This window comes from Apodemus sylvaticus, chromosome 5 (assembly GCF_947179515.1).
Source record: "Apodemus sylvaticus chromosome 5, mApoSyl1.1, whole genome shotgun sequence".
Taxonomy (NCBI): domain Eukaryota; kingdom Metazoa; phylum Chordata; class Mammalia; order Rodentia; family Muridae; genus Apodemus; species Apodemus sylvaticus.
This window is the reverse complement of record NC_067476.1, coordinates 50,325,241-50,346,122: the sequence shown is the minus strand read 5'-3', so window position 1 is coordinate 50,346,122 and position 20,882 is coordinate 50,325,241. Positions and strand designations below refer to the sequence as shown.

At 44.0% G+C, this 20,882-nt stretch overlaps 1 protein-coding gene across 1 annotated transcript in view; it reads right to left on the bottom strand.

Annotated features, from left to right (window-relative positions):
* The window catches only part of Myo3b (myosin IIIB), a 333,329-nt gene extending 313,497 nt beyond the window's left edge, over window positions 1-19,832 (bottom strand). The window contains exons 1-5 of the mRNA XM_052182659.1: window positions 19,656-19,832; window positions 18,301-18,435; window positions 10,065-10,169; window positions 9,783-9,882; window positions 6,829-6,905 (exon numbers count right to left, since the gene is read on the bottom strand). Coding sequence (XP_052038619.1) covers window positions 6,829-6,905; window positions 9,783-9,882; window positions 10,065-10,169; window positions 18,301-18,435; window positions 19,656-19,805 — 567 coding nt within the window. The 5' untranslated portion in view covers window positions 19,806-19,832. The remainder of the gene's footprint in view (window positions 1-6,828; window positions 6,906-9,782; window positions 9,883-10,064; window positions 10,170-18,300; window positions 18,436-19,655) is intronic.
* Window positions 19,833-20,882: the final 1,050 nt, after the last annotated feature.

Sequence of the window (20,882 nt, the reverse complement as noted above, 5' to 3'; positions counted from 1 at the left end):
ACCTGAGTTCAAATCCTAGCACCCAGCACATAAAGCTGGCAAGATGTCATGCGTCTGCAACCTTAAAACTAGGAGAGCAGCCAGTCAGCCAGTCTGTCCAAATTGATGTGCTCTGGGCTCAGTGAGAGGCTTTATCTCAAAAGCTAAGGTGGAGGAATATCTGAGGAAGACCCTCACCCGACTTCAAGCTCTAACCTCCACAGATGTGTGCACACAGATACATATGCACACATACATGCACACATACAAATGTATACACACACACACATACGTGATGATACTGAAGGGTTTAAAGCTAAATATCTCAGCTCCAATTCTAACTGTCCAAGGACAAAGAATGTTTACTTCCTGTGACATATTTATCTCACCAACAAGAAACATTAGGGTGGAAACAGCCCCCCTTCCTTGTTGGGTCCCCGGGATCCGAAATCAAATAATACACGTCAAAAGCACTTCTTTGGAAACCAAACCCACTAGCGGGAGCTTTGGGCGTATAAGGTAATGGTAATAATGGCAAAAAAAAAAAAAAAAAAAATCTTTCAGAACTGTAATGTTTTGTGGCTTTTTCAACCCTCCAACAGAAAATTTCTCATTTCTCATTTCTATTCCTGGCGAGGCCAAAGGAAATGGCATTGTTGTATCATTTAGCTAGGAATGGCATAATTAATGAAGTCAAGAGTGGTTGCAAAAAGCTCGAGCTATTTCTGCATTGGTGTAAGATGGTTGTTATGGCAACCATTCCTGTCAAGGACCCTGGGCAGGGCAGAGAGCATCGTCACAGCACATCTGTTTCTCCACTCTACTGATTAGCTCTTGTTTGCAACAACAAGCAGATGGAAGTAAAACGGGGGGAATTTTTTTTTTCAGAAAAGAAGCAAATGTTTATTTTATCCATGAGTCTGTTTTCTAGTACAGAAACCAGGTGCTGGCTGCTTTGGAAGGATGCCGAGTAGACCAGGTCCTGGCTACACCGGATGCTTCTCAATGGATAGAATAGCAACATGAAGTCAGGCTGTACACTGCAGGAGGCATCTTTTTAAATGATGTGTCTCAACTTCCAAACTTGAGAGCATCCTTCTGCCATACTTTTGTGTCTTGTTGGATGAGCGGTTCGTTTACCAGGAGTACCTCTCCCACACGCATCATCTCCTATGAGCCTTAAAACCAAGCGAGCGTGAGAATTATTTCCATGCCCTGATCATCTATAAAATGGGGTTGCATACCCATACTGCCTGGAGAACCAAATTGCTTCAGCACTTACTAGATAAGCAGCCTGGGACATGGCACCTCCTACACGTCTCCAACCTTTGCTTCTCTCAGGAGTGAGATGGAAAATAATATCCACCATGAGAATGAATTAGAAGTACATAATAAAAAGGCACCTATCAGAGTCATGGTGTAAGAGTCTCAGTGAGTGAAGGTTTCTTTCCTGCGGACTCATGCTTAGCAAGCTCTATATCCCAGACATTCAACACTCAGCTGACATGTGGCAGTGCCCATAGAAGGAAGATCTACCTTGCTGGCCTGAAGCTCCCTTCTTACCAAGGCTTACCAATCCTGTAGCTGGTTAAGAGACTGGGGATGTCTCAGGCAGAGGCATGGTGTCTCTGTGGCTGAGGAAACTCAAGAGCTCTGGGTAGCAGGCTCGTAGCAGTCAGAATGGAGATATGTTAATATTTAATAGCTGCACACACACACATAAGGTGTCATTTCATCACAGTCTACAGATAAACTCAAAGAAAGCACTGATGACAATGTGCATTCCTTTTCCTGAACTGATGTCATTTCTAAAAAATTATACACACACACATGCACACTCATGCACACACTCATGCACATACACACACACACAGACATTCACAACCACACACACAAACATGCACACACGTGCATTCTTTCACAATACATACTCGCACACTCTTGCATATATACACATATGGTATCTGTGGTCTTCTGATTTTTGCCTATATGTGAGACACCTTTTTATTTTTTATTTTTTAGTATTAAATATGAACACCTATCTATTATCTCTTTCTACCACCTCCTATTAATTCTGTTCAGTTTTCTCCAACATGTGGCAGAAGCTCTGGTAGATTGTCACTACCCTCACCCCTCGCTAACACAAAGTAGGCTCTACTCCCCTCTATGCTACCCTCAGGAAATTATCAAGTGTTTGTTGGATATGAATATGGACTGAATGATACTAACATAGATACTAACACAGATTATACTGGAAGTTTTTAGTTCACTGAGTCACAAACGGTAGATTCCAGCCACCCCTGCTCATATACCCACCCTGTGTCCCTGGGTACTTGGCCAGGCCAAGTATTGGGTTCCTCGGGACACTCCCATAGTCATACTAACAGGCATCTCTCAGATGAGCCTGAGTAATTATAAAATGACATATACAAACACTCTATGCAAACGTAAGGTGCTGTCATTCCTATTATTGATTAAGAGAAGTCAACCATCAGGAGTCAATATAGGAGAAAAGAAACAATACACACACATAGGTGCTTTAGCTAAAATCACAGACCAGACAACAGACAGGCACTCATGGTGTGTGTGTGTGTGTGTATGTGTGTGTGTGTGTGTGTGTGTGAGTGTGTGCGTGCGCATGCACGCACATGTGTGTATGTGTCTGTGTGCACATGTGTGTATGTATGTGTTCATGTGGGTCTGTGTGCACATGTGTGTATGTATGTGTTCATGTGGGTCTGTGTGCACATGTGTGTATGTATCTGTTCATGTGTGTCTGTGTGCACATGTGTGTATGTATCTGTTCATGTGTGTCTGTATGCACGTGTGTATGTATGTATCTATTCATGTGTATCTGTGTGCATGTGTGTATGTATGTATCTATGTGTATATATCTATTCATGTGTGTCTGTGTCCATGCATGTGAGTGCACATGTATGTGTATAGTGACTCTGAACCAGCACCTGTGACATACAGAACTTGAAGGGGAGGGATCCAAGCAGTTACTCGACAGCCTTAGAACCGTGGACACTGTGTTATAAAGGAGGGCACTGAGTATTTGGGAATGTGTTATGGGATGGGCCGTGTCCTCCAGGAATCAAGGATGTGAACTTAAGTGGAAGCAGGGCTACTACAGACGCAACCAGTTAAGATGCTTGAGTAGGGTGGGCCCCGAGCCATGAGACCAGTGGCTGCATGAGAAGACAGTCACGTGAAGGCAGAGACATGCAGGAAGAATGTTGTGATGCCACAGAAGTAGAGTACTACCATGCCACTGCAAGCCAAGAAACACAGGGACTGCCAGCTAATCCTCAGCAGCCTCTCCCGGGGGCTTCAGAGAGAACAAAGCCTTCTACATCTTCACTCCCAATTCCCAACCACTAGACTAAGAGAGGACCCATCTCTACGGTACTGTGTTAAGCTATCTGCTCCATGCCATTAGCAAACCTTTACAGACACATACAGCTGGCTACAGGATTGGTGCAACGGAGTCAAGGAAGGCTTCTACGGAATCTTATCACACCCGGTGCTTTCTCAAGGGGCTGTTGAGGTGCCAGCGTGACTCCTGCCTCTCAGCACATCCCAGGCACTGTGCCTATACATCTACCACCAAGGAAGCCCCTGGACAATAAAAGTGCATAGCTTGTAGCAATCACAAGCTAGGGAGATTTTGGAAGCTGGAGTTTCAGGGCTGGAAGTGGTAGAGCACTTTCTTGCCTGGTGTGCACAAAGTCCCAGACGCAATCCCCAGAATGAGAGGGAAAAAAAAAAAAAAGAATCCTGCTGACTCTATTGAGCTATAGAATCATGAACTCTGGAATCCCCAACCTATGGTACTATCATATGAAAATGGTTTTCTATTGTCTAAATTATTTTTCTCATGGCAATCTAAAACATATTGTCTATATAGTGGGTCTCCTCCTCCTTCACCTCTTGGGATTATCTTCCCTGTGGTCACAAAATCCTACTTATATATTTAGTTCATGAGAATTTGTACTGACCTTGATGATAAGATTGTTCCTTTCACTATGTCCAGCAATTTATTTGCCCAGGGTTATGAGCATCTTCAGAATCCTCCCTCTCACACGTTGCTCTGTTGACAGCCCTTTACCAGCATTTTTCTTTGTCAGCAGGGCCTACACCAGGCACTGAGGAGGAAAGACTGGAGATGTTGACTATAGCTTCTCACAGCCTGAGTGAATTGTGAGTCTTGACAGCTCGTCAACATTTGATTGTGGTATGGCCACATCTGTTAGCTCGATGGTGTGTAGGATAGCCCGTTTGAATTAAATATCCCAGTTTCTCACGTTGGTGTCATCAAAATAGAAGGAAATGATGGTTTAATATCTCAGAAATAAAACAAGATCAAGGATCTTTTTGTGGTCTTTTGAAAATAAAGTACAGGCCATCTGCAAGTTTGATTCCACTGGCCTTGTTAGGGAAGGCACTGTTGCTGTATTTAATCTAAATCCATTTATTCACACAAACTGAAGGGAAGGCAGATTACAATCAATACTGCATTCACGCTTCACATGAAGACAATGCTAATTTGAACCATTACTGACTGTACTTTTCAAAGACTGCATAAACACTTGCCTCGCTGATCTCACCAATGGGACGGTGTTCCTGTGGGTATATATGGAGGGCCACAGAGCAGGGTGAAGCTTAGCTGGGGAAAGCGATAACTTGATTTAAAAAAATATAAGATGTGAGGATGATGGTGGAACAGGACAGAGGGTCAGGAAATGGAATGGAGGTGTGTAGGAGTGGGGGATGAGGAACTGGGGGGAGGGGTAGCTACTGGAAAGTCCCAGATGCCATGAAAGCAAGAGGCTCCCAATGAAAGCAAGAGGCTGCCCGTCCATGGAGCCACAAACATCGAAGAACTACACAAAACCAGGCCAGGCTCTTTTTATCTTTTCCCGAGAAGCAGTTCCCTGAGATTAGAACAGGAGTGCCTTCTTCCACATTATGCCACTCAGCGAGCTGCGCAACTTTGGTTAGCTTCCCCTTCGGGACACAGCACCTGAAATCTAAAGAGGAATTTGCCAATCCAGTAGCTTCAGCGCCTTCCTTGAACTGTACCCCATTCATCTGATCCCCCTGGCTTCCTCACCAACGTTCATTCCTCCAGCAAATATTCACTAAGCACCTACTCTGGGCCAGCACTGAGTGGAGAGTTCAGTGTTCGAGTCCTCTCCAGGTCCTGAGAGTCCCACCCCTCCCCCACTGTGCAGAGGTGACTGTGAGCTAAGAGCAGGCTGGGGTGTGAAGGCTGCCTTGACAAGCTCCTACCCAGAGGTGATAAGGAGGAGCCTCCGTGTGGCCCAGGGATGTGGGAGGGAAATCTGTTACTCACTACTGTTGGAGAATTAGGAAGTGAAGTACAGAAAGGAAATTGAAAATGAGCTTGGACAGATATAAAATGTGATCGGAGGGCTCTGCTCCCCATCCAAAGGAACTCTGAGCATCCGCCCCTGTGGAGTTCACCAGGTCCTTAAGAACATGGATCTCTTCATTTTAACGTCGATGGTTGTGCTGCCACAAACACAAACTTCCCAGATCACATGGTAACTACCTGCCGTATGGTTTTGGGGCCCACATTCATTTGCTGTGAAACTGTGCCCAGCTCACAGAAAGCAACAGTTAGAAGCCAGATGAGCTGCTGTCCTCGAGGAGAGATCATGTAGACTGAAACGCAGCCACGTGACAGTGGGTAGGGATCAGGCCAACGTGTGGTATGTGGTATGCCAGACTCAAAGAACCCACACTTGTGTGCTGAGACAAAATCAAGTGGTAAAACACAACTAACACACAAAACGATAGCCTGTCTCATTAAACTGCTGATTTGCAGGTTACTACTAGCTTTGTAGTTTTTAAGTATATATATATATATATATATATATATATATATATATATATATATATATACTTAAATATATATATATATTTACTGGTCTATAACTATGTGACGAGAAGTTTAGATCTAGTGCCGTACTTTTAAACCTATTTAAGAAACATTTACAGTAAGTAAATAATGTCATCCACCACTTTAGCTTTTGGTTTAAAGTAGGTCTGTTACCCAAATGAAAAACGGAAGGCCACATACGGTAGGCCTTCCATTGAAGAAAATTGAGTAGAGACTGGTATGCACAGAGACTGGAATGAGCTACCTACTATCTTAGGAAACCACATGGGCCATCACACAGAAGACTGGCCACGCATAGAGCAGCCATCTAGGAAGGCAACTTCCTGTGTCCTCTGATTTAAAGAATCCATTTGCTTTCTCCCAGAGAGCTGCTTTCAGGTGAAGGTCGGGGTGCTGGGAAATGCTGACCAGACAAGCCAGCTGCACGGGTGACTCACACACAGCTTAGACTTCTGCCTGCCTCATCTCTGTATTGAGGCCAGAACTAAATTAGGACCAAATCCTTTTCTCCTGCAGAAAGCTAACAATGGACATGCTGTGTACATGGTTGGAGTAGCTAGAGATACTGCATGCATCTCTGTAGGCTGCTTGGAGCTAAAATGAGGCTCCCCACCAAGCCATAGGTTGTAGGCTGTTTATCTAGGAGAGGTTGCCAACTCATGCCCCTGGAAGAAAGCTGAAAGACCCCAGAGGGTCACCATTTCCTGAGAGCATGAAGGTACCCTATGAACTGGCTGTGACTCAGTCCTGATCCTCTGAGATTATGTCTTATCAGGATCCCTCACCAATGAGGATATTAGAGTTCTATAAGGATGAAGGATTTTCTCCCTGAAAACTGTAGAGAGCACATGTCTTGCTCGTCAAAAGGCACAACATCAAGGCACTGAACAAGTGCAGAGAACTGGAACTTTCCTGCTTACCTCAGGAGCCATCCAGAATGGGGTCCCAACTGATGTGTTTCTCCGAAGCCGTGTGCTTGTAAGTTGAGCAGAGACACCTTCGGGAAAAGGGTATCAGAATTTACCAGGGAGCATGAGATGCTAGAGAGAAGTTGGCAGTGTTTTCTGTAAACGTTCCGATAGGAGCTATTTTAGCTGTCATGGTCCCTGTCACATGATTCACTGCTGTCATGGTGCTAAAGCAGCCACAGAAAATGCAGCAATGAGTGTGTCCATATATAAATAAAACTTCATTTAAGGATGCTGAAATCTGAATCAAGTGAAAATTTCACATTACATAATATATTCTTTTGAGGTTTTAGCAGCTACTAAAAAACATAAAAATTAGAGAAAGCATGGTAACACATGTCTACAGTCTCGGCATTTGGGATCCTGCTGAAACAGCAGAATCAAGATTTCAAGTCCAGCCTGGGCTACATAGTGAGTTTGAGGCCAGTCTGAGCTATAACAAGATCTGGGCTACAATGACTGTATATGGACATATACATAATTCTTAGGTCGTGGGCTACATAAAAATAGAAGGTGGGTCATGTCTGTTCCATGAGCAATACTTTGCTAACCTCTGAATGGAGTTTTGATCATCCTATCAAAATCATTAGAATTTCCGTTTCCTGATGAATATTCTTGTCTGTGTAAATGGAAATTTGGAATATAAAGAAAAACATCAACAACTATGATCAACCCAAAATATCTTTCTATTACGTTTCCCAATTATTTCAGGCAATTTCTTTAATAAGTGTTTCATTTTATGGAGGAGGAAGATTGGCAAGCATTATCTATAATAGAGCATCAGTATAGACACAAAAAGATTTCCATCCCTTATCTAGCCTACAAGCCTAGGAACTTGGCAAGGAAGCATTGCTTCTGAAATGGAAAAAGAAATCGACAGCATTATTATCTAAAGCTTGATGTTGAGGACCTGAATTTCAATATTATCCCAATGTCCTCCAGTGACCTCTCTTCTTTGTACCATCAAATAAAGTAGAAGTAAATGTGGGCTGGATGAGGGGTCCAGAGGCTCACTTGACAGTGCCCTTTCACTGACGCTGCGTCTACCACCTCTTTGAGCTTCAATTTCTTAGTCTTCAAGCTAGGGACAATGGTAACAGTCATGCCTAATATATAGGCTCTTCTGAGACCAAATCCGAGAATAATCATGTCATGTACTTTATAAATGTACTTTTTTGTACTAAGCAATAGTCTAGCACAGCCCTATAGATAATGAGGAATTTTGATATTATTGCAATCAAAGATAAGAACTCAGGTCTTAATAGCATATGCTGTTTAGCAATGGACACACCCTAGAGACTATAGGGCCTGCATGATGTGCAGAGAACCACAGGCTGGTTCCTGGGTTGGCCATTTGCATTCTCTAGAGATCCAGAAAGGGCTGCTGCCCCTGCCCCCCCAAGCCCCTACACTTGATATATGGATCTCAGTCTTCTAAGTAGCTACATGTCACAGTGCCACACATAATCCCCACTTTGCAAAGTCCCCTATAGCAATATAGTAAACAAATAATTATACCTTTCTGGTTTTAGTTTCTAGAAACTTCTCTTATAGAAGCTGGAAGTTCAGGAACTTTTGACTGGAAAGATTAAGAACATTTTCTCCCTTGATGCTGGCTAAGCTGATACCTGGGTAAATTGGCTGTAAGTTGTATCCTCGCCCTTCCAGGCTATGTCCCTTCTGGGATATATAACACCCTCAGGGCCATATGGAAAACACATTGCTACTACAACACACTGTTACAGTTCTGTCGTTCCTCCTATGACAGAGGAACACAGCCTTGGAGAACTGTCTCCCTCTACCCTTTCTCTTAGCTAGCCTCTTAAAGCACAAGCCAACACACCGAAAGCAACCTCATTTTAAAAATTGATTTGTATTCTATGTGTAGCAGTGTTTTGTCTAAATGTCTGTATGTATGTGCACCACATGCATGCAGACCGAGGAGACCAGAAGAAAGTGTCATGAACGAGAGGTACAGACAGCTGTGAGCCTCTAGATAGGTTCTGGGGGCAACAGATACTGAGCCATCTGTGTGCTCCCTGCTTCGTTCATTCTTCAATGACTTCTTTTTCACAAATCATTTGCTGATACATTCATATACCAAATTATGTCTTATGAATAAAAAAATAGATATTAAAAACCACTGTCTTAATTTACTCTGGTGATGTTGGGGATCATTAGAAATGCTCTAAATGCTTTCTCATTATTTGTGACAATAACCCAGAGGTACTAACTACTCTTAAACTTATTTAGAGGAGTAAGTCATTCTGTATGCCAGAGAGAGAGAGAGAGAGAGAAAGAGAGAGAGAGAGAGAGAGCGCTCCATGGCTTGTGGGTTTAAGACTGCCAAAGCAGAAGGTTGGGAGAAGAGTCCACATTCTCCGGCCTCAGGTAGTACTGTCTGCATTTCCTGTTAATGTTTTCAGGTCAACCAGCCTCACATGTTGAAGCAATAGTCAGAATTTCACATCTCCCAGGCCCAGAGGACCAGTTTACCTTCTGTGCACTGCAAATAAGTATGCCCAAGGCTAGAGAAAGTCATTTAAAAGACCAAACTGCTTTCTCTTTTCATATGCAAAAGAGAGATGAAAAATGTAAATTACAGACGATTGCCCTGAGGTGGGAGACTCTCACTGAAAGCAAAAAGCAAACAAAACCGAAATGCCATTTTCTGTCAAATTTTTCTTTTGCAATACTTTTTATTTTCTATTTTTAATAAAATTGCTTTGAAAGCTGAAAATAATTAGCAAAGAGCATCTGGAAAGCCCCCTACTCTTGGGCCTGTTTGCCTGGAAAGTCCCTGAGCTCATGGTGCAGCGGAGAGGCCCAGTCTTCAGAGATTGCAATAAATTGTCCCCTTTGGCTAAAACTGCACACATCAAGAAAACAAATGACAGACTCATTACCAAAGTCAACGAGCTTAACTCCTCCTTCTGTCGTCAGAAGAATGTTATTCCCCTTCACATCTCGGTGGATGATTCGGTGATGGTGTAGATGCTGAAGGCCCTGTGTGGCGTCCCAGCACCATTGCAGGACAGAGAGAGAGAGAAAAGGAAGCTGTCAGCAAATGGACCCAACAGCCCTGATCAATGCACACACCAGGTTATTACACCCCGGAGTTTGTTCTCCATAGTTAACGTGCAATGAGAAGCCAAGCAGTGCACAACCGACACCACAGACAGTCTTACCAAGAGGGCGCCATACAGAATGTAGGAGATCACAGCTTCGTCCAGCCTCTTGCCACACCTCAGGAGGTCCTTGACAAGCTCAGTGACAGAGCCCCCATTACACAACTGGAGAGGGGGGTGGTGCAGGACAGAGAGGGAGCCAGAAAACCCAAACAAAAAGAAAAGACAAATATATTTAGAAGAAAAAGAAATCTGATGATGATTGACAACCTGCTAAATTTTCAGATCACAGAAATCCAGACTAAAATAGTTTGCAAATCTCTATTAGCAGACCAAATCAGGTTCTTTGTATATGTCTGGTTTTTTTTTTGTTCAAAATAATGATTTATGAGTAATGTTTGATGCTGATACCAAAAGCTGACTTTTTAATTGCCGCGTCAAATATAAAAGCACAAGTTATTACTTAGAAATTTGAAAGAGAAAATATGCATCTGTAACCATGGTAACATACTAGCTACTTTTCACTTTATGTGACTATTGTCTTAAAAAACAACAACGTACATTTTGAGAATGAAAAAAACTGAGGAGGCAAAATGAATGCCCTTGATACATATGCCCAGGGGGTTCAGGGATAAACCATGCTAATTGCAGAAATCAATGTTTGTTTGCTACAAGCCCCCTCAAATCAAGGCATCTATGAGCAGCGTGATCTAAACCCATGCACTTTTCTGGAGAACAAACTGGGAGCTAGCTTCTGATGCCAGCAGCCATCCTTGAGCTTCTGTAAAAACCCTTCTCTAGAGACTTGGGCTCCCTGTGGTGCTTTGTCTGAAATAAGAGTCAACTAGTGAGTTGGGGGGGGGTGCTCCCCTGCTTGAGTGCACTGGCTTTCTTACATAATCAAGCCCCAGGAAGCACAGATCAGCAGCTGTACTGAACGAGACAGCCACAGAGTAAGAGCTATTCAACTCTAGTTATGAACAACTGCAGCATCTCATGAGGGATGAGCCTGTGCTTCTATTTAATACAGGTACCATCGCTCTTACATGATTGGCAGATTCTTGTACAGTACAAACATCTTGGAGTGAAATGCCGATGGATGCTTCCAACATTTAAGTTGCTCGTACGTATGTGACTAAAACTTTAATAGGAAATCATGAAATCCTTAAAATTAGCACAAAATTACTATCAGGAAATATTTTGCAGGGGCCCTCAAAGCAATAAAATGTTGAAAGACCATGATGACCCTTCAGGTTTGATACTATATTAAGTGACTGTGAGGTCAGCAGTCTGCCAATATCAAGTTGAACTGGTCACCAAATCCCATTGACTCTCATGCCCCAAATGCTGTATTCCAATATTCGATCTTCCTATAGTTTAGATGTTGAATGTCCCCCAAAGTTTATACATTAAAAAACTGTCGTCCAGGGTGGCACTATTCGGAGATGCTATAGGTCTTTTGGAAGAAGGGCCTTGGAGGTCTTAGGTCCTTGGGGAGAACTCCCCACCAAATGAGCCACTACGGGCCACTAGATGAGCCGTTCTGTCAGAGTTCCATTACCATCAGCACTCCTACCACAGGCTCCAACCCAGAGTCTCGCTAGCCATGGAGCAGAACCTCTGAAGCTCTAAGCTAGCATTTTCTCCTTATAACTTAATTATGTCAGGTATTCGTCACAGTGATGAAGGTCCAACAGCTCCAAACCCTTGGATTCTAGCTGTGTATTACAGGACCCTGAAAGGACAAATAACAATCAGTGTTCATCTTTTTGCTCCCAGTGGCTGCAATTAGACTCTTTATCACCCATCGATCCTAGGATGACACAGTGCCCAGCCTCAAAGGCTCTGCCCAAAAATGAGCAGATAAGTAACTTCATATGCACTGTGCCCAGGGAGCAGGGTGAACTCTGTTGAAGGAAGATGAAAGGGGATAGCTTGAGACATTTTTCCACTGGAGATAGCATTTCAGATGCAAAAGACAAAAGGCTGAAAGACAAAAGAGTTTGGAGTAGGACATGGAAGACCATCTAGAGCCAAGGAGCTGGAGATACATATCCTGTGCAAAGAAAGGAGCATGAAGGAATTCTAAGTACTCTGCTGCTCTTGGGCAAAGGGAGGTGGGAGGGGGACAGAGACTGGGCATTGTTATTCTATACTGTGCCTAGTTCAATTCTATGACATCATGATGTAAGGACCATGAGTGGCTCTAGAGAAGCTTTAGGCAGGAGATCTTCAGGTTCACATTCTGGAAAGATAATTTTGGCAGCCGATTGGCAGAGGAACGGAGGACAGCAGCCTCAAACACAGGCTATCACCCATCAGAAAAATCGAAAACATCTCTGGGAGAGGAGCTGAAGAGATAGCTCAGTTGGTGCCTTAGGCAAGGTTACTATTGCCGTGATAAAACTCTATGACCAAAGCAACTGAGGGAGTAAAGGGTTTCCATGGCAATGTTCATCTCAGTAGGAAATGGGGTCAGGAACTCTAACAGGGAAGGGGTCTGGAGGTGAAGCTGATGCAGAGGCCATGGAGGACTGCTGCTTTCTGGATTGCTCCTCATAACTTGCTCAGCCTGCTTTCTTACAGAGCCCAGGACCACCCAGCTCAAGGTTGGCACCACCCATAACCAATGGGACCCATCTCCCATATAACTAATTAAGAAAATGTACAATAAGGCATGTCTACAACCCAATCTTATAGAGGTCTTTTCTCAGCTAAGGCTCCCTCCTCTATGTTGACTCTAGCTTCTGTCAAGTTGGCATAAAACTAGCCAGTACAATTGGTAAAGTTCATGTCATGCAAGCATGGGGGCCTAAGTTCAGGTTGGTATCACACATATTAAAAGCCAGGTGGCAGTTAGTGTCTGCGACCCCTGCATTGGGGAGATGGGAGACAAGTGGATCCCTAGAGCTTTCTGGCCACACAGTCTTCCTTAACTGGTGAGCTCTGGGTTCAGCGAGAGATCCTGTCTGAATGAATAAGATAAAGAGCTACAGAGAAATGTATTGGCCTCTAACTTCCAAACACAAGTGCATACACATGCCCACATGCACACACATGAACCAAGGCTCACATATATACCACATGCACGAACAGCAGTCAGCAATCAAGGGAGTTGGGGCCCAAAGTCAAGTCATGAATTGCCTAGGAAATAGAATTAAAGTGGGTTTCTCAGCACCTCTCTGTAGGAGGTAAAGCCACAGTTGATGGATACAGGAAGATGAAAGACAGTACCTGGTAAGCTCTCTGCATCTCTGGATGCAAAACTCAAAAGCAGGTCCCTCAGGACTACTCCCCAGCTGGCTTCCATCTCAGAAGCACAACACTTTCTCCTGTTGGAGGGAAATGCTCAAATCCTTCCAAGAAGACATTTAAATGCAGGGTGTTGACCCAAGCTAATATGATGCTAGAAATTTCCCCTTGAAGACTCTTGGGAGTTTCTTCCCTTCCCAACAAAGAGTTTGACAAGGACATCTTCAGTATGTTTCACTAAAGGAGCAAATTTGGAAGCTTTCTTCATCACTTCTGAACTTAGGAAAGGATTTAAAGGTAGCTATTTGCCAGCTGAATCAAAACTCAGCTGTGAATTTAGAAAAAGAAAACAAAACCCAAAGAGGTCTTACTCAGCCGGTGCCTTTTGTTCAGTAAATGTCAGAGTTAAGAGCTGTCTGACTTTCCAGAATTCACAGAAATGTAATTAAACTGTTCGGGATACCTCAAAGGAAGCTGTTCTGTGACGCTGATAAGCCCACTAGCAAGATTTTTAAAAGGGCAGCCTGGGTTACAGAAAAAGACGATGGTAACTTAGATATGAAAGGTATATGCGGACAAGAGTCAATGTTCAGTGAAATGGGCTGAGTCTTTTAGAAGATTCATTATATTCATTATATATATGCATTATATTCAAATATATGCATTATAGTCAATATTTGCATTATATATGCAATATATGCATTATATTCAAATGCATCAAATAAAATAATCCTCTTAGAGCTGTCAAAGGCACCTGAGTCTCCTGCCCCAGCCCAGAGGGTTGGCTGAAAGCCTGTCCTTCCCACACATTCTGTCAGCCATCAGATTCAAATTCGGAGGTGTCTCTCCAGCCCACAGTTCCTCCCTATTTCCTCAGGAAACAAAGCAGCTGGATGCACCTAGAATTTAATGAGCATTTTGCTGCAAACTAAGAAAAACAGAAAAATGTCGTTTGCCTTCCTCGTCTCATTTTCAAAACATCATTGAATATTGACTCAATCACAGCATGTGCATTTGTCAGGACAGTCATAACTTCAAGCAATCAAATGTTCCTTGCTCAGTAAGCAATTCCACTTTCCTCTGTGTTATTAAGAAATGGCCCAGGCAACACAGTCACCAGACCCCTGTCCTAGCCTCAGCTCCCTCAAGTATCTCCTATACCAAGGTGTTAATTTGACTCAGTGAGGTGGCAGAATTAAGGGGAATTTCTCTGCAGTGCCCTGTGATCAGTCTTTCAAGGCTATAAGTGTTCCACAAAAGCATAAAGATGTCATAGCATCATGTCTGCCTCTTGATAGCCCCAAACAGCTCAGTTTTCCACATAAGTTGGGACAGATAATTTTGATTTTCCTGAATACCAGGTCAAGTTTCTGACTTGCAACTACACAAATGAAATGTCCCTTAGGACCCTGGAGCTCCATTTCCGATATGAGGGATGCACAGTCCTGAGAAGTATCTAGACTGGAGGCTCCCAACTCCCTTCTCAGTGTGGTGGCTGGTGGGAAGGAAACTCCAACCAGCTGTTTCTTAATTCTCTTGTGCTAAACACAGCTAGCATGAGCCTGCAGATGCTGCTCTGCCTTTCAAAGCTCTTCCCTTGTCCTGTCAGAAGTTTGCTGTCTTCCTTCACTGCATTCTAGACTCTCTAGCATTGTTACAGCATTCAGTGCTTAGGACAAATGCCATCCCCTCCCCCTCCCCCATCAGACCCTTATCCTTGACTTGTATAAACTCAATTCAGGCCACAGTGTCAATGGGTGAAACTGGCTTGCTATTTAACACTTCCGGTGGCATTTGGGACTAGACTGGACTTCTAGGGACTGGATAAAAGCAAGAGCTCACTAGAATATATGTTCTTCCAACCTTCCTTCTCCCCCCCCCCCTTTCTTCTTCCTCTCTCTTGCTTTGGCTCTGAACTCAACTTTGATCTCAAGGCTGGGCAGGGGAAGAGATTTTTAAAGCCAATTATTTAACTTAATTTAAAAGGAAAGTTGGGAATTTTTTTTTACTTTCTTTTACTTTGATTTTTTTTTTTTTTTTTTTTTTTTTTGGCAGCCTTTTTCATGGTACTTCAAAAGTTAAGCAATTGGTTCAAGCTGAAATGATTAGTCTCTACCTGTCAAGGTTTTTGTCCTAAGAGGAGAAAAAGAAAGTGTGTCTTAGTGCGCATTAGAATCATTTCCAAACGCTGTGCTGCTCTCAAAGGTCTAATTTCTGACTGTGCTTTATTTGGGTAAGAGAAAAACTGAACTTATGGATTTTTTAAATTTAATACTTACTTAAAACAACTGCACACAGCCCAACACATCACAGAGTATATTCTCTCCACGCCTTCTTAATGCAGTAGGTGTCTACCGTGAAGGGAGTTTTGTTTACTTTCAACTAACAAATTGGTAATGAATTTCAGAGCTGACATTTTTATTTGCTTTTGTTTTCAGAGCTGTGGTGATTTGAGGAGCTTATTAATAACCTTTTTCTACCCTCTAAAATTACTCCATGAAATAAGTTCCTCTCTGGTCCTCTCATCGCAGCCAGCAGGCAAAGAGCAAAGGCAATATAAATTTAATCTCAGTATAAAGGACGGGGAGAACAACACTAAACAAAACCATAATTATAGTGATTGGGAGTGTCTCAAGGCAGACCTCTAAAAACCACAGGCGGAGCAGAACTGTGGGGGTGCACCACAGCCTGCCGGCATCCATCCTGTGAGTAGGCAGGGGTGCTGCCATCCCGGTCAGTGTCCCCAAAGATCGTGTGCTAACAGGCTGGCCACCAGCACATGGTGCTATTGGGAGGCAGTAGCCCTTTTGATGTGTAAGGCCCGGTGGGAGGAAGTCGAGTCGTCGATGGGACTGTTAGGATGCTGGTCTCTCTTTTTGCTCCCTGTTTTGCTTCCAAGCCACCATGAGGTGGACCACTTCCTCTCTGGTCTGTGCCCATCGTGATGTACACTACCTCTTCACAGGCCCAAAAGCAAGCTGATCAGACAATTGAAAACTCGCTAACCATGAGCCAAAGAGGCATGTCCCTTTTAAAGTTGTTTTACCTCAGGCATTTTGCTACAGTAATGGAAAGCTGACTGATACATATAGTTCAGGTCTTGCATGGTCATGGGAGCAGGCCATTCCCCTCTCTGGCCCTCTGGCCCTCTGTGGAATGCCAAGAGCCTGAAGCTAAAGAGAGCTGGGGACTTCTGTCACCGTTAGAAGGCTAGCAGTCTGTGAGACTTGTGGAGGCACTGGTCACACCTAGCTATCCAGCAGCCTGCTCTAGACAACCCTTGCTGGGACACAGAAGTAGCATCCCATCCTACCAGCCTTGGCAAAACCACTGTCACAATGCTAAACGCCAGCTTGTTGCATGCTGAGGGATAAGTCACCCCGGTGTCTCCTGAGTGGCCTCGTGACCTGTCCCCAGGTCAGTGGGAAATAGCAAGAAGGTGTTTGTCTGGGAAGCATCAAACAGCACAAGGCTCAGATCACAGTCTGGCTCCTCGTTATTCACAGCCTTCCTGGCTGTCTGGAGTTCACCTGAGGGAGAGGCTGTATCTGCCACCTCAGCTCATCAGGAAGAGCACTGGCTCATATGCACCTTTGGCATGAGCAGCCTCCTGCTTGCCAAGCAGCACGCAGAGCAGATCCTTAACAAGCCGCAGGGAGTTCCTGAAAGGGTTAAATTCCCTTTGTTTGAACACGGAGATGTTTGTGGTGGGACGAGATGTACAGAGAAGGGAATTCAATGGTCTCTGTATTTCCATGATGAAGCTACAAGGAGAGACAGAGCTGTTACAGAGCTAGAGATAACTACAGCCAGAGCCTCCAGACGCCAGCCATTCCTGAACAAGGCATCAGGGTTAAACAGCTCTGCAGCAAGATAAAACCCTAACATTCTCAGGGCAGGGGTGAAGGGGGAAACCCAAAAGATGGCGGGAGAATACATGGATGATTTAATATAACAATTAACATCTCAAAGACCATTCATAAAAATCAAAAACTCCTGCACTGAGAGATTGTGAGGAAGACAGCTAATATGACATAAATATTGAGACTATCTTCCTCCCACGGTTGCCATGGCAGCTGGAACATGCTGTCCCATTCTCAGACTTTCCCAGATACAGGAAGACTGGCACAAGGTATCTGCACATGTCCTCGTGCTCCTGTCATGCCCCTGCATTCATCCCGACGACACAGGCAGGGAGGTGTGAGCCGATATAGAGGGGCTAGGTCCAAGACAAATCAGGGGGTCCGGTGAGAATGAAGCAAATGACCAGTCCGACTGTCCTTGTTATCTGCAGTCTCAATTTAGGGGACTTGGTCTTCTGCACCCAGGTGACATTCATTCCCATTAATAAAGGAGAGAAAATGGGACAGCTGTGGACATGCTGTGTTCTCTTTGCATCCCCTCTGTGAGCAGATGTGGCTGAGAGAGTCTACTGTCCCCTTCCCGGGTACCTTTTACTGGGAACTGCCCCCTCCTATCTAGAAGACTGCCTCTCTAGGAGGGCAGAGGTGCAGGTGAGGACAAGGGTGACCAGGCTCCTGAATATCCATTTCCCTAGAGAACTGGCTGATGCCATGATCGGTGCTCTTTAACGTCTCCTTACCCCAATGTCTTCCTCACTTCCCTCTCAGCTAATCTCTTACAAAGACTCTAATAAACCTTCTACATATAACTCTCAGACTTGGTTTTCAGGAGCCCACCAACATGAACAGGCAAATACAATACAAATGGCGCGGGCCAATGGCATCATGGGTAGAGTTCAAAAGGGGACTGTGCCAAGTTGGCACATGAGCTCTGTGACATGTTTCCAGATGATAGAACACACAATAACATTTCCCAACTGGATTCCTAGATAGACTCTGTGGAAGAAAAAAGAAGGATTGCGCTTTTCCAAAGTTTAGAAACAAGAGACCTGATTCACACCTTGCTGTAAGCACTGCAAGGTTTCCTGCTTCTTCAGATATCTGGCGCTAAGGAGGAATTCACCCCTCCTGCACCTGCAAACGCTCTTCCAATCCACAGCTACCCCACGGGAGCCTCTTACCTCCAGAACCAGCCACAGCTGTCCTCCCACACAGCGATCAGCTTTGTAAAACATCCCATAAAACTTTACAACGTTGGGATGGCTGGGGAGAAACTGCAGAATATTGTATTCGGCCTCGATCTCCTCATCCATATCCTAAACAGAGTTTAGAAAATACTTGTTTAAGTCTAGTGTGTGAGGAAATGTAGAAATGAAACAATGTGCTCAAGCCGCCAATTGATAAAGCATGTTGATGATGAGTTTGAGGTGGTTTTGTTTTGAAACATGATCTCACTGTGTAGCCCATGATGACCTCAGACTCACTGTGCAACCCATGATGACCTCCAACCCCAAATCTCCCAAGGCCTGCAACCCCCAAAGGCTTGAATTACAAGTTTGCACCACCACACTAAAGCCATCATTGTCATGTATTCAAAGTGTCACCTGTAGTCCCAGCACTTGGGAGGTAGAGGCAGGAGGATTTCTGAGTTTGAGGCCAGTTGGTCTACAGAGTGAGCTCCAGGACAGAGAAACCCTGTCTCAAAAAACAAAAACAAAAACAACAAAAAAAAAGAGTACCCAAGAGCAGTTCTTCTGATCCTGGTATCAGCCTTTGGCTATTATAAGCAATAACATTTCCTTACAACAATTTTTTCTTTAACCGTATTATTATAAATATTTATTATTAAATAAATATTATAAATATTTATTGAAAAATGTCTGAATTGTCAAAGCTTGAAGGGGCCCATGCAAGCTACAGCTTCACTATGCAGACCAGAGCAGAGCTTGGTAACCTCAACACTTTGGAATAAAATGTCACCTCAGATGATTGAATATCATAAGGCTGGTTCATTTTGTAACTTACAGAGAGAACAGGGAATGTAATATAGCACTCTTCCCAAGAGAATAATTTTTAAAAGCCCTAGGCGCTAAAGCTAAAACAGCAAATAAAACAGGTGAGAAACCAAAGTCCAAGGTGGGTTGGGAGTTTTGTTTTTTGTTTAGCTTTGTTTGGTTTGATTTTGTTTTTTCAAGACAGGGTTTCTCTAAGGTAGCCCTGGCTGGTTCTGAAACTTGATTTGTAGACCAGGCTGGCCTTTAACTCAGAAATCTGCCTGTCTCCACCCCACCCTCACTCCCCACCTTCCCACCTACCCACCCACCCACCCCTTCCTGTGCTAGGATTGAAGGTGTGCTCCACCATGCCTGGCAAGACTAGGAAAAGTTCTTTCTTTCAGAGGCGCTGACAAACCAGGATTCATTTTGTGATTTCCTGACAGCATTCATGAAAATTATCACTAAAATCAGGAAAAGAAACCACAAGCCTAATGTGTATGTCCAAACACTAGCTGGTCATTACCCACTCTCTTACTCACACTGACAGGGTCCAGAATCTTCACCGCAGCCAGACTCCCATCTTTCTTATTGGCTACCTTGTAGACTTTGCCATAAGTGCCTTTGCCAATAGTCTCTATAATCTCCCAGGTGTCCATGGGGTCTGGGAGTGATTCCAGTCCAAGCATCATGGGGTTATAGTGAAATAATCCATACAGGTGTTTCCTGTCAAGAAATTGTATCATGAGCAGCGGGTCACTGGATTAAAGGTAATGGGTTTCTGAAACAGAGTGATTCCTTTCTTAATCAGTAGCCTTATTACTTCTTCTTCATTCCCTCTGTGTTTTAGGTGAAGGAAATGAATTCAAAGCATCCACAAGAAATGGTAATAGAAGATAGAGTGGGGAAAGTAGCAGGGTTCTGACACATCCTAAAAACACAAATGTAAAGGATTATGCAGGCACTGTGAGAGGAAGGGGAGGCGTCAAAAGGGAGGCGCTAGCCCTGCTTATGCAGCTGTATTCCTAGGTGAAAAGAGGCAGAGACCATCAGAGAAAGTAGCTGAAAGACCCCAAGTCTAAATGCTTGTCCCCACTTACAGTGACCTTGACCGGGGTCCCCAACAATCCCTGGAAAGGAATCCCCACACTCTGTGTACAAGGTCAGAGGTGCACAGACAAGCTGGTGCACAGGATGGAGTCTTAGAGCTCTTTGAAGAGTAACCAAGTCCCAACCACACAGCAAGGTGCAGGTCACACCAAGGTGACTGGAGCTGCAGGCTCACTGCCTTGGTTCAAGGACAAGGATTTGCAGAGTTTAATTTCAGTAAAGCAAAGTCCTTTTACTGCAAAGTCCTGATGCTGTGAGAAAGCCCACTCTGGGTCAGGTGACCTGAGGCTGAGAGGGCAGTTTTAACCTAGGTTTGCTTCTAAACCCCACAAAAAGGACCCAGGTTAGCCAGCAAGAGTCATGACACCGAATCTCCACCTCAAACTTCAGCCTTGTGGTGAAAATTCTAGTTTGCACTTCTAACCCTTTTCTAGATAATTCTCCCAAAGCGAGGAAAGCTCTTGTGATTTGACGCAATAATGAATTGTTTTTCCTTTGGCCTAATTAAGAACATTTTCAAAACCATTAAAGCTGATCATGGTGACACACTCCTATACTCTAGTCCTCAGGAGGCTGAGGGAGAAGGGCAGCCACGAGGAGATCAGTCCTGAGCTACACAGTGAGTTCCAGGCCAGGGTATGTATGTGTGTGTGTGTGTG